This window comes from Sorex araneus, chromosome 3 (assembly GCF_027595985.1).
Source record: "Sorex araneus isolate mSorAra2 chromosome 3, mSorAra2.pri, whole genome shotgun sequence".
NCBI classification, from domain to species: domain Eukaryota; kingdom Metazoa; phylum Chordata; class Mammalia; order Eulipotyphla; family Soricidae; genus Sorex; species Sorex araneus.
The window spans coordinates 10,270,594-10,282,713 of record NC_073304.1 but is presented as its reverse complement, the minus strand read 5'-3'; the positions used below and the strand labels follow the sequence as shown (position 1 = coordinate 10,282,713).

General features: G+C 57.6%; 1 protein-coding gene across 1 annotated transcript in view; it reads right to left on the bottom strand.

Annotated features, from left to right (window-relative positions):
- CCDC88C (coiled-coil domain containing 88C) overlaps positions 1-4,254 on the bottom strand; it is a 96,016-nt gene extending 91,762 nt beyond the window's left edge. Inside the window, exons 1-2 of the mRNA XM_055131924.1 lie at positions 4,092-4,254; positions 3,369-3,469 (exon numbers count right to left, since the gene is read on the bottom strand). Coding sequence (XP_054987899.1) covers positions 3,369-3,469; positions 4,092-4,151 — 161 coding nt within the window. The 5' untranslated portion in view covers positions 4,152-4,254. The remainder of the gene's footprint in view (positions 1-3,368; positions 3,470-4,091) is intronic.
- Positions 4,255-12,120: the final 7,866 nt, after the last annotated feature.

The following is a 12,120-nucleotide window of genomic DNA, read 5'->3' as shown; positions in this document are numbered from 1 at the left end:
TTTGCACTGCACAAGGTACACAGGTGCTGGGGCTCCTGCAGCGCACGGCCACACCTGCCCTCACACCTCCACAGCCCGCAGGCCCGACAGCCCGCAGGCCCGGCAGCCCGCGAGGGGCACAGCCATCAGACAGCAACGTGGCACAAGCCCCCCAAGCTCAGTGAGCAGAAACAGCGATGGCCAGCCAGCGCCAAGGCCGTCAGTACGGCCTCAGACAACGGCTCTGATCAGACACCGCCCAGTGATCGGACAATTCTCACCAAGTTTCCCTCACGCACCTACTTTTTGTTAAGTCCGCTTACCATTTTGCTGTAACAAGCAATACAAAAACGAATTACTGTGTGCCTGCTGAGGGGCCCGGCTTGGGGCGGAGGGTGAGACAGGGGGGACAACAGAGAAGGGGAGGGGGGCACATTGGGGGTGGCCCTGGAGCCGGAACACTGAATGCCCGGAAAAAAACTGTCTCCTGAAGAACTTTGTACACCATGGTACTTAAGTCAAGTCCGAAAACAAAAATATGGCGTATAGGAAATGCCAGACAAGTCCTAGTAAGTGGCAAGAACTGAGCTAAAGGTGGGCAGAGCGACAGTACAGGAGGGAGGGCGTTTGCCTTGCAACAGCCGACCCGGTTCGATCCCTGGCATCCCATAAGGTCCCCAAGAGCCACCAGGAGTGTTTTTCTTTATTTTTGTTTTTTTTCTTTTTGGGTCACACCCAGCGATGCTCAGGGGTTACTCCTGGCTCTGCACTCAGGAATTACTCCTGGCGGTGCTTGGGGGACCCTATGGGATGCCAGGGATTGAACCCGGGTAGGCCGTGTGTGAGGCAAAACCAGGAGTGATGATGATGATGATGATGATGATGATTTTTTGCTTTTGGGGTCACACCCAGCGATGCACAAGAGCAATCCTCCCCCCACCCCCATTCACTCTCTTTCTCTCTTTTTCTCAGCATTTTTATTTTATTATTTTTTTCTGTTTTTGCTTTTTGGGTCACACCCAGCAATGCTCAGGGGTTACTCCTGGCTCTGCACTCAGGAATTACTCCTGGCAGTGCTTGGGGGACCATATGGGATGCTGGGAATTGAACCCGGGTTGGCCGCGTGCAAGACAAACGCCCTCCCCGCTGTGCTATCGCTCCGGCCCCCTCTCAGCATTTAAAAAAAATTTTTTATTAGTGAATCACCGTGAGGTACAGTTACAAACTTAGGAACTTTCATGTTTGCATTTCGTTTCCATCCCTCCATCTCTCGGCATCGTTGCTGCCACTTGCTCCTGTTCCTCCTTCAGGAGAATCTCCAACCCCACGGCCCCCTCCCCCGGTGCCTAGCTGGGCTGGCCGGTGCCAGGGAGGCCCAGTGCTGCCGCAGGCCACCGTGAGGGCTGCCGGCCTGGCCCATCCTTCCCCACCTCCAGAGACCCGAAAGCAGAAAAGAGCCTTGCGGACGACCAAGGGTGCAGGGGAGAAGGCCTTCCCACGGAACCCAGCCTGGGGGCCACACGGGGCCAGGGATGAGGTGGCATTTCTCAAGGAGCGTCCCTCCCTCCTGCGTCAGGAATTCCAAAGGTCAGGCAAGAAAGAGACACACAGTCCCCTGCTTTTGTTCTTCCGTGTGCTCCGGTGTAGGAGCTGAATGGGACAGGCCCGGACACCGCTGGTGTTTTTTAATTAAACGGGCTGGGGTAAGGGCAGGCGGGCGCCGCCTTCCACAGGGGCCTACAGGAGTCAGATCATGTCGGGGACCTAGTCGGGGCCCTCACGGAACGGCCCCCTCCCCGAGGTGAGATGCCAGAACTTGCCCGTGCCACGCGGGAGAAAGGAGAAAGCACCCTCCAGTTCTCGGACAAGAGTGACCCAAACGTGCCATGGGTAAGACTGAGAAGGCTCCATAAAAAGACAAATCATACCCCCTCCCCTCAAATCAAGTCTCCGGTACTCCCCCACATCACAGCGCTAAAGATCTCTTAAAACCAAAGCCGAGAGCACAGCGGGGAGGGGGTTTGCCTTGCACAGGGACGACGCGGGTTCGATCCCCAGCATCCCATATGGTCCCCTGAGCATGGCCAGGAGTAATTCCTGAGTGCATGAGCCAGGAGGAATCCCTGAGCATCGCCAGGTGTGATCCAAAAAAAGCAAAAAAAAAAACCAACCAAACAAACAAACAAACAAAAACCAAAGGAGCGAGCCGGAGCAATAGCACAGCAGGTAGGGCGTTTGCCTTGCACGCAGCCACCCCGGGTTCGATCTCCAGCATCCCATATGGTCCCCTGAGCACCGCCAGGAGTAATTCCTGTGCATCTCGGGGTGTGACCCAAAAATCAAGCGGGGGGGGGGAAAAAAAAAAGAGAGGCAACAGTCCTGGGAGAGCCGCCACCGCCACCGCCACCGGCTGGGTTAGGTAGGTCTATTTTAAACCCCTCTCTGAATCTGCCAGCGCCGCGGGCTCTCTCTGGCCTGGGCTCCTCCCCCTCCCGGGGCCCTACAAGAAGCCGATTCTCATTAGCTAATGGGTCGACGTGTGAGGACGCCAACTCTCTCGCTGAAGTGGAGGAGAGCAGGTGAGCGCGAGGGGCCGTGAGCAGCGGGGTGTTTTTGTTTTATTTTTGCATGCACTGCCTGTGAATCATCCTGACACTCCGTCCCAACGCGTCGGTCCCCTGCAGTTCCTCAGTTAAAAACAGAAACGGGGTGCAGGAGCCAACACCCCATGCGGCTGCCAACGCTGCTGCTGCCCTGCCGCTGCAGAATGCGGTGCGGCCCGGAGGGGCAGGAAGGAGGGATGCACCGGTAGAGAGGGATGCTCCGGCTGACGGCTGCACAGACCCTGGCTCCAGCTTCAAACCCGAACTCCAACAACACGAGGCAGCAGGCAGCTCCCCCCCCCCCCCCAAGAACCCCCTGGAAAGCCAGCCCGGGGCAGGGGACTTCACCAACCGCCCTTGCTGGCACGCAGGGGGGAGGGCGGGCGGATGAAAGGAACGCAGGCTGCAGCTTCCTAACCTAAAGTGAAACTTTAGTCACTCCCCGCCCGCCCCACACTTCCTGTAACCAGACACTCCCCGTTACAGTTCCTTGCCCCCCAAAGAAAGGGGTTTTCTTATCGCATTACTCAAGGACCAATTAAGGAGGGGGGGGGTTTGAGGTCAGTGGTGCTGTCCCTGTCTTTGGGGTGACAGTCATTCCGCGCACGCTGGGAACCTACTTTGGCCCCAGGGGTGCTGACCATCTATCTCCCCAAGGCAGGTAGGGGGCAGCCCTGGCCAGGGGGGGTAACCCCAGGCCCCGTCTGCCTGCGACAGCGACAGCCTCCCCGGCGCGCGGCCCCAACCCGCCTCACCCCCTCCCCGGCGCCCCTGAAGGTCACTTACATTTGCAACATGATTTGGTTCAAGACGATGCCGTCCGCTAAGTCCATGTACAGGCTCAGGTTGTCCTGGTGGTCGCTTCCGAAAGACCCAAAAGTTTTCACCTGCGGGGGCGCGGGGCACACGTTAAAAGAGGGGAGGGGGAAAAAAGTCACCCCCACGTGCAGGCTGAGATGCTCGCCGGGCACAGGGGGGTGGCCAGCGGCCAGCCCGATCCGGGGTCTCCTGGCGACGCGGCACGAGGACAACGTCCTCGCCCCCTTTCCCGCAGCTTTTCCCACGCGCGGGCTGAGAATAACCCCAAGCGGCTTTTCCCAAAGCGCCGCTCGTCTGAGATCCAGGGGCGATCGCGGCGTGTCCCCCCAGCCCCGCGTTCCCACCGCCCCGCACGCCGCGGGGCTCCGGGGTCCGGAAACTACAAGGAGGGTCCTGCACAAGGGGTGGGCGCGCCCCCCGGGCCCCGGGCGCTCCGGGCCGCCAGCGCCGCGCCGGCGGGAACAGGTGTAGCCGGCTCAGCCGCGGCGTCCAGCGCCCGGAGTTGCCGCCGCGTCCGGGGGCGCGGGGGGCGCGAGCTGGGTCCACCCCCACCCCGGCACCCGCGCCGCGCGGCCCCCGGACTCTGCGGGACCCGCTCCAGAGGCCCCGGGCGAGCGCCGGCGGCCGGGCGCGGGGCGCGGGGCGGGGGGCGCGGGGCGCGGGGCGGGGGGCCGCGGCGGGCGCACTCACCCAGGTCACCAGCGGGCTCTGCAGGAAGAGCTCCATGAGCTCCGACACCGTCACGTCCATGCCGAGGCCGCGCCCGCCGGCGCCCGGCCCGCGGCCCCCAGAGCGGCGGGCGCAGGGCTGCGGCGGCGCGAGCCCCGGAGACAAAGGCGGGGCGCGAGCGCACGTTCCCCGGCTCCCGCGGCCCCGCGCCCCGCCCGGCCGGGAAGGGGAGGGGCGGCGCGGGCCCCGCCCCTGGGCGGCCCCGCGGGCCGCGCGCCGCCTCCCGCGCCCCGGCGGGGGACCGCGGGCAGGGGGCGGGGCTCGGGGGGGGGGCGCCGGCTCTGGGGACCGGGGAGCCGGGGGATGGGAGAGCCGGGCCGCACGGGGACGGGGGATGGGGGACCGGGTGGGGGGGCGTCGGCCCGCACGTGGGGACGCGCGGGGGTGTCGTTGGCCCGCACGTGGGTGGAGGACGGAGGGGGAGACGCCGGCTCGCACGTGGGGAGGGCACGGAGGGGTCCGGGGAGGGGTGGGTTCCCACGTGGGGAGGGCACGGAGGGTCCCGGGGAGGGGTCGGTTCGCACGTGGGGAGGGCACGGAGGGGCCTGCACGCGTGCGTCCTGCGGCGGGGCCGGCGTGGGAACCCCCGCACGTGGGCAGAGGGGCCGGGCTACCCGCACGTGGCCCTGGATGGGGGGTCGCGTAGCCAGGGTCGCCCCGCGCGCTCTCTGTGCGCTCCGGGCGGGGGTAGCACCTCCCTGCGCGCCCCTTCGGGGCTGGGGCGCGGGGATCAGCCCCTGCCGAGCTCGCTCGATCGCTCGCTTGCTCCCCGGGCCGCGCCAGGCAGGTGAAGACCCCCAGCGCCCAGGTGCGCCGGAAGGGGACCCCCGGCGCGGGGGCTGGCGGAGCAGGACGCCCGGCGCCCGCCCCTGGGCCACCGCGACAGGGAGGAGCCAGACTCGGGGTTCCCGCCTGCGAGGCATCCGCAGCGCGGCAGACGCAGGAGGCCAGGCGAGGAGAAGCCAGCCTTGGGCCGCCGGCTGCTGCTGCCCGCACAGCCAGGTGGACCCGGGCCCTGGCCCGCAGCGGCCACCTCCTCTGGGGCTGCCCACAGTTTGGCATTAGGATGCAGCCCCTGCTCAGAGCGCGATATTTGATCCGCGCATCCAGTTCCTCACGCGTTTCCCAGCGGGGCCACCGGGTCCGAGGCTGGCCTGCCGCGCGACTGTGCAGACTGGGCACTCAATGAGTGACCCGCCGGACTGGGCTCTCAGCCCGTTGCCCGTTACCCCTCCGGTGTCCGCGCTGCGGCACCTGCTGGTGGACTGTGGCATGGCAGGCGGATGCCGACGCCCCTGGTCGGCCTGGACAGGGGGGAGATTGGCCCCTTTCCCTGGGGTGGGAAAGCGGGTAACAGGACAGGACCGGAGGAAGTGAGAAACTGAGCCCTGCCTCCCTGGCGTTTCTGCCTGTCTGTGGCTCCTGAGCAGACCATAAAGTAAATTTTAGAAGATTGTTGGGGCTGGAGCCATAGCACAGAGGGTAGGGCGTTTGCCTTGCATGCAGCCGACTCAGGTTCGATTCCCAGCATCCCATATGGTCCCCTGAACACCGCCAGGAGTAATTCCTGAGTGCAGAGCCAGGAGTAACCCCTGTGCATCACCGGGTGTGACCCAAAAAGAAAAAAAAAAAAAAGATTGATGGGCCAAGGTGCCGGAGAGTTACAGGAGGTAGAATGTTGTACTGGAAATTCCCTTACGCACACCAAGACAAAGCTTATGATGGGAAAACAAGGTTTCATTCACCCGGTGGGCTTAGTTCAGACAGCAGGGGTGTCTGGGAGCACCAGCCAAGAGCAGTGATCTCACAAAACATTTGATTGATTGATTGATTGATTTGGTCACTTCTGGAGATGCTCAGGGCTGACTCCTGGCTCTATTCAGGAGTCACTTCCGGCGGCCTGGAGACTATGGTGACGGGCAGTGGAGCAGAAAAGACCCGACCTGGCCACACGGCCCGGAAGCGAAGCCTCACACGAGGGAGTATCCTGGCAAAGCTGGCAAGAACAGGGCGTCCGCACGGGGTGTTCGGCCTTGAGCCTCACTCAGCCTCCTCGTCACATGTGCCCGAGATACAGTAACTGTCACGTGTGCTTAGCAGGTCATCCTAACCGCAGTGCCTAGCCTTGACTGGGATTGGACCAGGGCGAAGCAGAGAGGGAGCGGTGATAGACCAATAATGCTGAACTCTGTGGGATTAGACCTTCTTCTAAGCCGAGACCCTCTATAAAATGTGTGTGTCACTGTCACTGTCACTGTCATCCTATTGCTCATTGATTTGCTCGAGCTGGCACCAGTAACTTCTCCATTGTGAGACTTGTTGTTACTGTTTTTGGCATATCGAATACGTCACGGGGAGCTTGCCAGGATCTGCTGTGTGGGCGATATACTCTCAGTAGCTTGCCGGGCTCTCCAAGAGGGGTGGAGGAATCAAACCCGTGTTGGCCGGCCGTATGCAAGGCAAATGCCCTGCCACTGTGCTATCGCTCCAGCCCACAAATATACACACAAATCACTTGTGTCACTTGTCATCCCGTTGATCTTCGATTTGCTCGAGTGGGCACCAGTAATGTCGCCATTTGTTCCTGTGGCGTGCTAGTGCGGCCCAATGATATCTGCTTGCTCCAGGCACACGAAGAGCCTCAAATCGTTCATTCAGGGATTTGACGAAGAAATATGACCATCTAGTTGGTGGGCGGCCACGCAGTCTTCTGACGTCCCGTGGAATCCAGTTGGTAACAGCTCTAGTCCAGCGGTCGTCTCTGAATTGCATTACATGACCTGCCCATCTGATTTTTGATGCCTTGGCAAACGAGACAGCGTCCCTGATTCTTGATCGTCGACGGAGATCAGAACTCCGGATTCCTTCTCTCACTTGAGTGAGACGTGATACTCCTAGCATAGCTCTTTAGATTCCTCTTTGGGATACCCTAATAGTGTTCTCATCCTGTTTGCGTAGGGACCAGGTCTCTGAGGCATATGTTAATGCAGGAAGAACAGTGGAATCAAAAAGATGTGCCCGGAGTCGGAGGTTCTTCGTTCTCTTAACCACTTCTTTGACGCTCTTGAAGGCATTCCACACTGCTCTCTTCCTCCTGCGCAGATCTGGCACCAAGCCGTTCCTCATGTTGATTTCTCGACCCACGCACCCATAGCTGCTGCATTCAGAGATGTTCATTCCATTGAGAGCAAAAGGAGCTTCAGGGACTAGTTTGTTTTTCATGAACATCGTCTTGTTGAGATTCAACTGCAATCTGACTTTTCCACACTCGTGGAAAGTGTGTACACACAAATATACACACAAATATGTGTGTGTCTGGCACTAAAGGGAACAGCCAGCAGCTGCTCCTGGAGGGTGTTTCTCCGAGCGCCCGTCATCCTTCGCCCCACGTTTGCCTGGATCCAGTGTGCAATGTGTCTGGGCACGTTGGGGGGAAACTGTTCCCCAACACAGGACAAAATGGGATGCCAGGGATTGAACCCCAGGTCGGCTGCCTGCAAAGCAAGCGCCCCACCTGCTGGATTATCTCTCCAGCCCCCTCACAAGCCATTTTATAGGGCATTTTCTGCAAACTCATCCTTTCTGCTTCGTGCTCGGGATGACATGTCGGCAGCGCAGGGCGTACTGGCATGTCAAGCACAGCAACGACGCCGGGGCTGCAGTACAGGAGGGACAGCGTAAGGTCGGGCGTTATAATCATGGTAGTGTCTAGAGAAGCTGGGCAAGGGGCTGGAGTGATAGCACAGCGGGTAGGGCATTTGCCTTGCACGCGGCCGACCCAGTTTCGATTCCCAGCATCCCATATAGTCCCCTGAGGAGGGGGTAATTCCTATTCTTGAGTGCAAAGCCAGGAGTGACCCCTGTGCATTGCTGGGTATGACCCAAGAAGCAAAAGGAAAAAATAAAGAGAGAGAAGCTGGGCAAGATCATTTAGGATCTTGTAGGGTTTTTTTTGTTTTTGTTTTTTTGGGGGGTCACACCCGGCATTGCACAGGGGTCACTCCTGGCTCCTGCACTCAGGAATTACCCCTGGTGTTGCTCAGGGGACCACATGGGATGCTGGGATTTGAACCCGGGTCGGCCGCGTGCAAGGCAAACGCCCTCCCCGCTGTGCTATCACTCCAGCCCTAGGATCTTGTAGTTCACGGAATGTACGAGTAAATTCTGAGTCACACATGACAGTAAGGGCAACCCCGCTTTGAATTGTGAGCCTCATCACAAACGAGCTTTGAGCACAGAGCCAGGAGTAAACCCTGAGCACTGCCAGGTGTGGGTCCCCCCTCCCCCACAAAAAAAGATTGTTGGGCCCAGAGCTGACTCTGTGGCGAGAGTATGGGGCTTGGTGAGCATGAGACCAAGAGTTCAATCCCCAGTGCTGCCTGCATATGCCCAGCGCAGGCCAGAGACTCCGGGTGTCCAGCTGAATCCGGTCCCCAGCGCCCCCACTCAATCGAGTGGCCCCTGGTGCTCCCGCCTCCCAATGGGCGTGCACCAGCCCTGATCACAGCCATGCAGGGAAAGAATGGGGGGGCGGGGTGGTCTGCCCTTAAGTCTCCACAGGCTTGGGGCACTTAGCTTCAGGGACCAAACACATTGGCCCCCTCCAGACCCCGAAACAGGCTCACACATGTGCCCGATACTACCCCTTGGATGGCATCCCTCTGTCTGAAACAGAATCCTTAGTTTTAGTTTATTGGACTACGGAGTTGGGACCTGGCGGTACTCAGAGGCAACCTGGCAAGCGCTGGAAGGCTTTGGTCCAGCCCCCAGCTCCACGTGACCCTCTAGCCTCCAGCTGGGAGCGGTCCTGAAGTGCGGGGCCAGAGCGATAGTCCAGTGGGAAGGACATTTGCCCCGCAGGCAGGCGGCCAAGCTAGATTTGCTCCCCATCACCCCAGAGGGTCCTCTAAGCACCACCAGGAGTTGACTCCTGAGTCAGGAGTAGCCCATGAGCAATTCCAGGTGTGGCCCAAAACAAAAACAAACAAACAAATAAATCCCCAAAACAAAAAGCAAATGAGGGGCTGGAGTGATAGCACATCGGGTGGGGCGTTTGCCTTGCATGCGGCTGATCCAGGTTCAATTCCCAGCATCCCATATGGTCCCTCGAGCACCACCAGGAGTAATTCCTGAGTGCAAAGCCAGGAGTAACCCCTGAGTATCTCTGGGTGTGACCCAAAAAGAAAAAAAAAAAAAGCAAATGAAAAAAGCAACAAGATTCAATACCAAGTATGACAGGAGCCATTACCCCATAATGGAGCCATTACCACTACTATTTACATAACTCTTTTCATCTTGCAAATCTGAAGCTCTAGGCCCATTCAACGGTAACTTCCTACTCTCTGCCACCTCCTTGCTCCAGGAAGCCGCCCCCCACCCATTCTATTTGCTCGCTGTGAATTGGGACAAGTAGCATAATCACACAGCATTTGTCTGTGTGACTGGCTTTGCTCACTGAGCAGAGTGTCCTCAAGGACCCTCCATGCTGAAGACGGCGTGGCAGTTTCCTTCCTTTTCAGGACTGAAAGTCTATGCCATTGTCTGTATATATTTATTCTCCATTTATTGACCCATGAGGCCGGGGTTGCATCTCTGTTTCAGCTGTTGTGAATCAGTTGTTAAATACATGCCCACACTGGGCTGAAGAGATAGTCCAGTGGGTGTGGCCGCTTGCCTTGCGTGTGGTTGGTCCGGTTCGGTCCCCAGCACTCCACATAGAGCCCCCCAGGCCTCACCAGTGGTGGTCCCCAAGCACAGAGCCAGGAATAAGCCCTGAGCAGCGCCAGGTGTGGGCCAATAATTTCGAAGGGAGGGGGAGGGAAGGGGTGGGAGGAAAGGGAAGCGGATGGAAAGGAAGAAAGGAAGGGAGAAGAAAGAAAGAAAGAAAGAAAGAAAGAAAGAAAGAAAGAAAGAAAGAAAGAAAGAAAGAAAGAAAGAAAGAAAGAAAGAAAGAAAGAAAGAAAGAAAGAAAGGAAGGAAGGAAGGAAGAAAGAAAGAAAAAGAAAGAAAGAAAGGAAGAAAGGAAGGAAGGAAGAAAGAAAGAAGAGAGAGAGAGAGAAAGAAAGAAAGAAAGAAAGAAAGAAAGAAAGAAAGAAAGAAAGAAAGAAAGAAAGAAAGAAAGAAAGGAAGGAAGGAAGAAAGAAAGAACAGAGAGAAAGAAAGAAGAGAGAAAAGAGAACGAGAGAGAGAGAGAGAGAGAGAATATGGGGCACAAATATCTCTCTGAAACACTGATTTTTCTTTTTTCAGTTCTTTCAGATCTCTGGGTAGGAGATTGCTGAGGGGGCTTTGTGGGAGGGTAGGTCACACCCAGTGGTACTCGGGAGCTACTCCGGGTTCTGTGCTCAGGGGCGCGCCCTCGTGGTGCAGTAGGCAAACACTGTATCTCCTGGGCTCTTGCCCCGCGCCTCTTGCTCTCAGAGTTGGGAGACCGGGGCGCTCTGCAGGGCCTCGCACAGTGTCCCTCCTGGCCCAGACTCCTGTAAGGGCTTGGGTCCCGCTGTGGGTGTGACGTGCCCTCATTGTAGCTTCTGTTGGGGGCTTCCTCCTGGATCCGCACTCAAGACTTGCTCCTGGTGGTGCCGGGGACGGAACCCAGGTGGGCCGTGTGCAGGCGAGCGTCCTGCCCGCTGCTGACTGCTCTCCAGCCCCCGGTGCAGCTCTGGGCTGCCCTTCCCTGGCATTCGTGATGCTCCTGAGTATCTTTGGGGTATTTGTGTTATTGCTTATTTTGGGTGTGGGGGGCGGGGTGGGGGTGGCCCATACCCAGTGGTACTCAGGAAGTGGTACTCAGGGCATTGTGCAAGGCACGTGTCCTCCCTGCTGTGTCTTCTCTGGCCCTGAGGCGTGTCTGGTCACGTGCATACCGGCCAATCCGAGATCTTCTTTGGAGAAGTGTCTTTTGGATTTTTGTGTGTTTGTTTGGGAGTGTGTGTGTCCTTTTGATGCTAGGGATTGAACCCATACATATATGTGAACACATGTGAAGCATGTGCTCTACCACTGAGCTATATCCCAGCCCTTCGAGAATTATCTATTCATAATTGATCCACTTCTAATTTTTTAAATTGTTTTATGGGACTGGAGCAATAGTACAGTGGGTAAGGCATTTACCTCGCGTGCGGTCAACCTGGGTTCGACCCATGACATCTCCTATGGTCTCTCGAGCACTGCCAGGAATAATTCCTGAGTGCAGAGCCAGGAGTAACCCCTAAGCATCCCTGGGTATCACTGTATCACTGTCATCCCGTTATTCATCGATTTGTTCGAGTGGGCACCGGTAGCATCTCCATTCTTCCCAGCCCTGAGATTTTAGTAGCCTTTCCTTACTTGTCTTTCCCAACAATTGGAGGCTCTTTTCAGGGTCAGGGGAATGAGACTGCTCTATTGTTACTGTATTTATTTGGCATATCAAGTATGCCACGAGAAGCTTGTCAGGCTCTTCTGTGTTTATTTATTTATTTATTTTGGTAGGGATAACACTTGTATCACTTGTATCAATGGGATGACACTTGTATCACTTGTCATCCCATTGGTCTTCGATTTGCTTGAGTGGGCGCCAGTAATGTCTCCATTCGTCCCTGTCACGTGCTAGTGTAGCCCAATGGTATCTGCTCGCTCTAGGAATACAAAGAGCCTCAAACAATTTGTTCAGGGTTTTGACAAAGTCTGACCATCTCATAGGTGGGCAGCCACGCGGTCTTTTGACGTCCTGTGGAATCCAGTCGGTAACAGCTCTAGTCCAGTGGCCGTCTCTGAATCCCATTACGTGTCCGGCCCATCTGATTTTTGATGCCTTGGCAAACGAGACAGCATCCCTGATTCTTGAGAGGGATGGAGGAATCAAACCTGGGTCAGCCGCGATATGTGTTTTATTAAATTAAAAAATACACGGAGCCAGAGAAGTAATACAGTGGTAGGGTGCTTGCCTTCCACATGGCTGACCCTGGTTTGATCTCTGGCACCACATATGTTTCCCCGAGCCCCACCA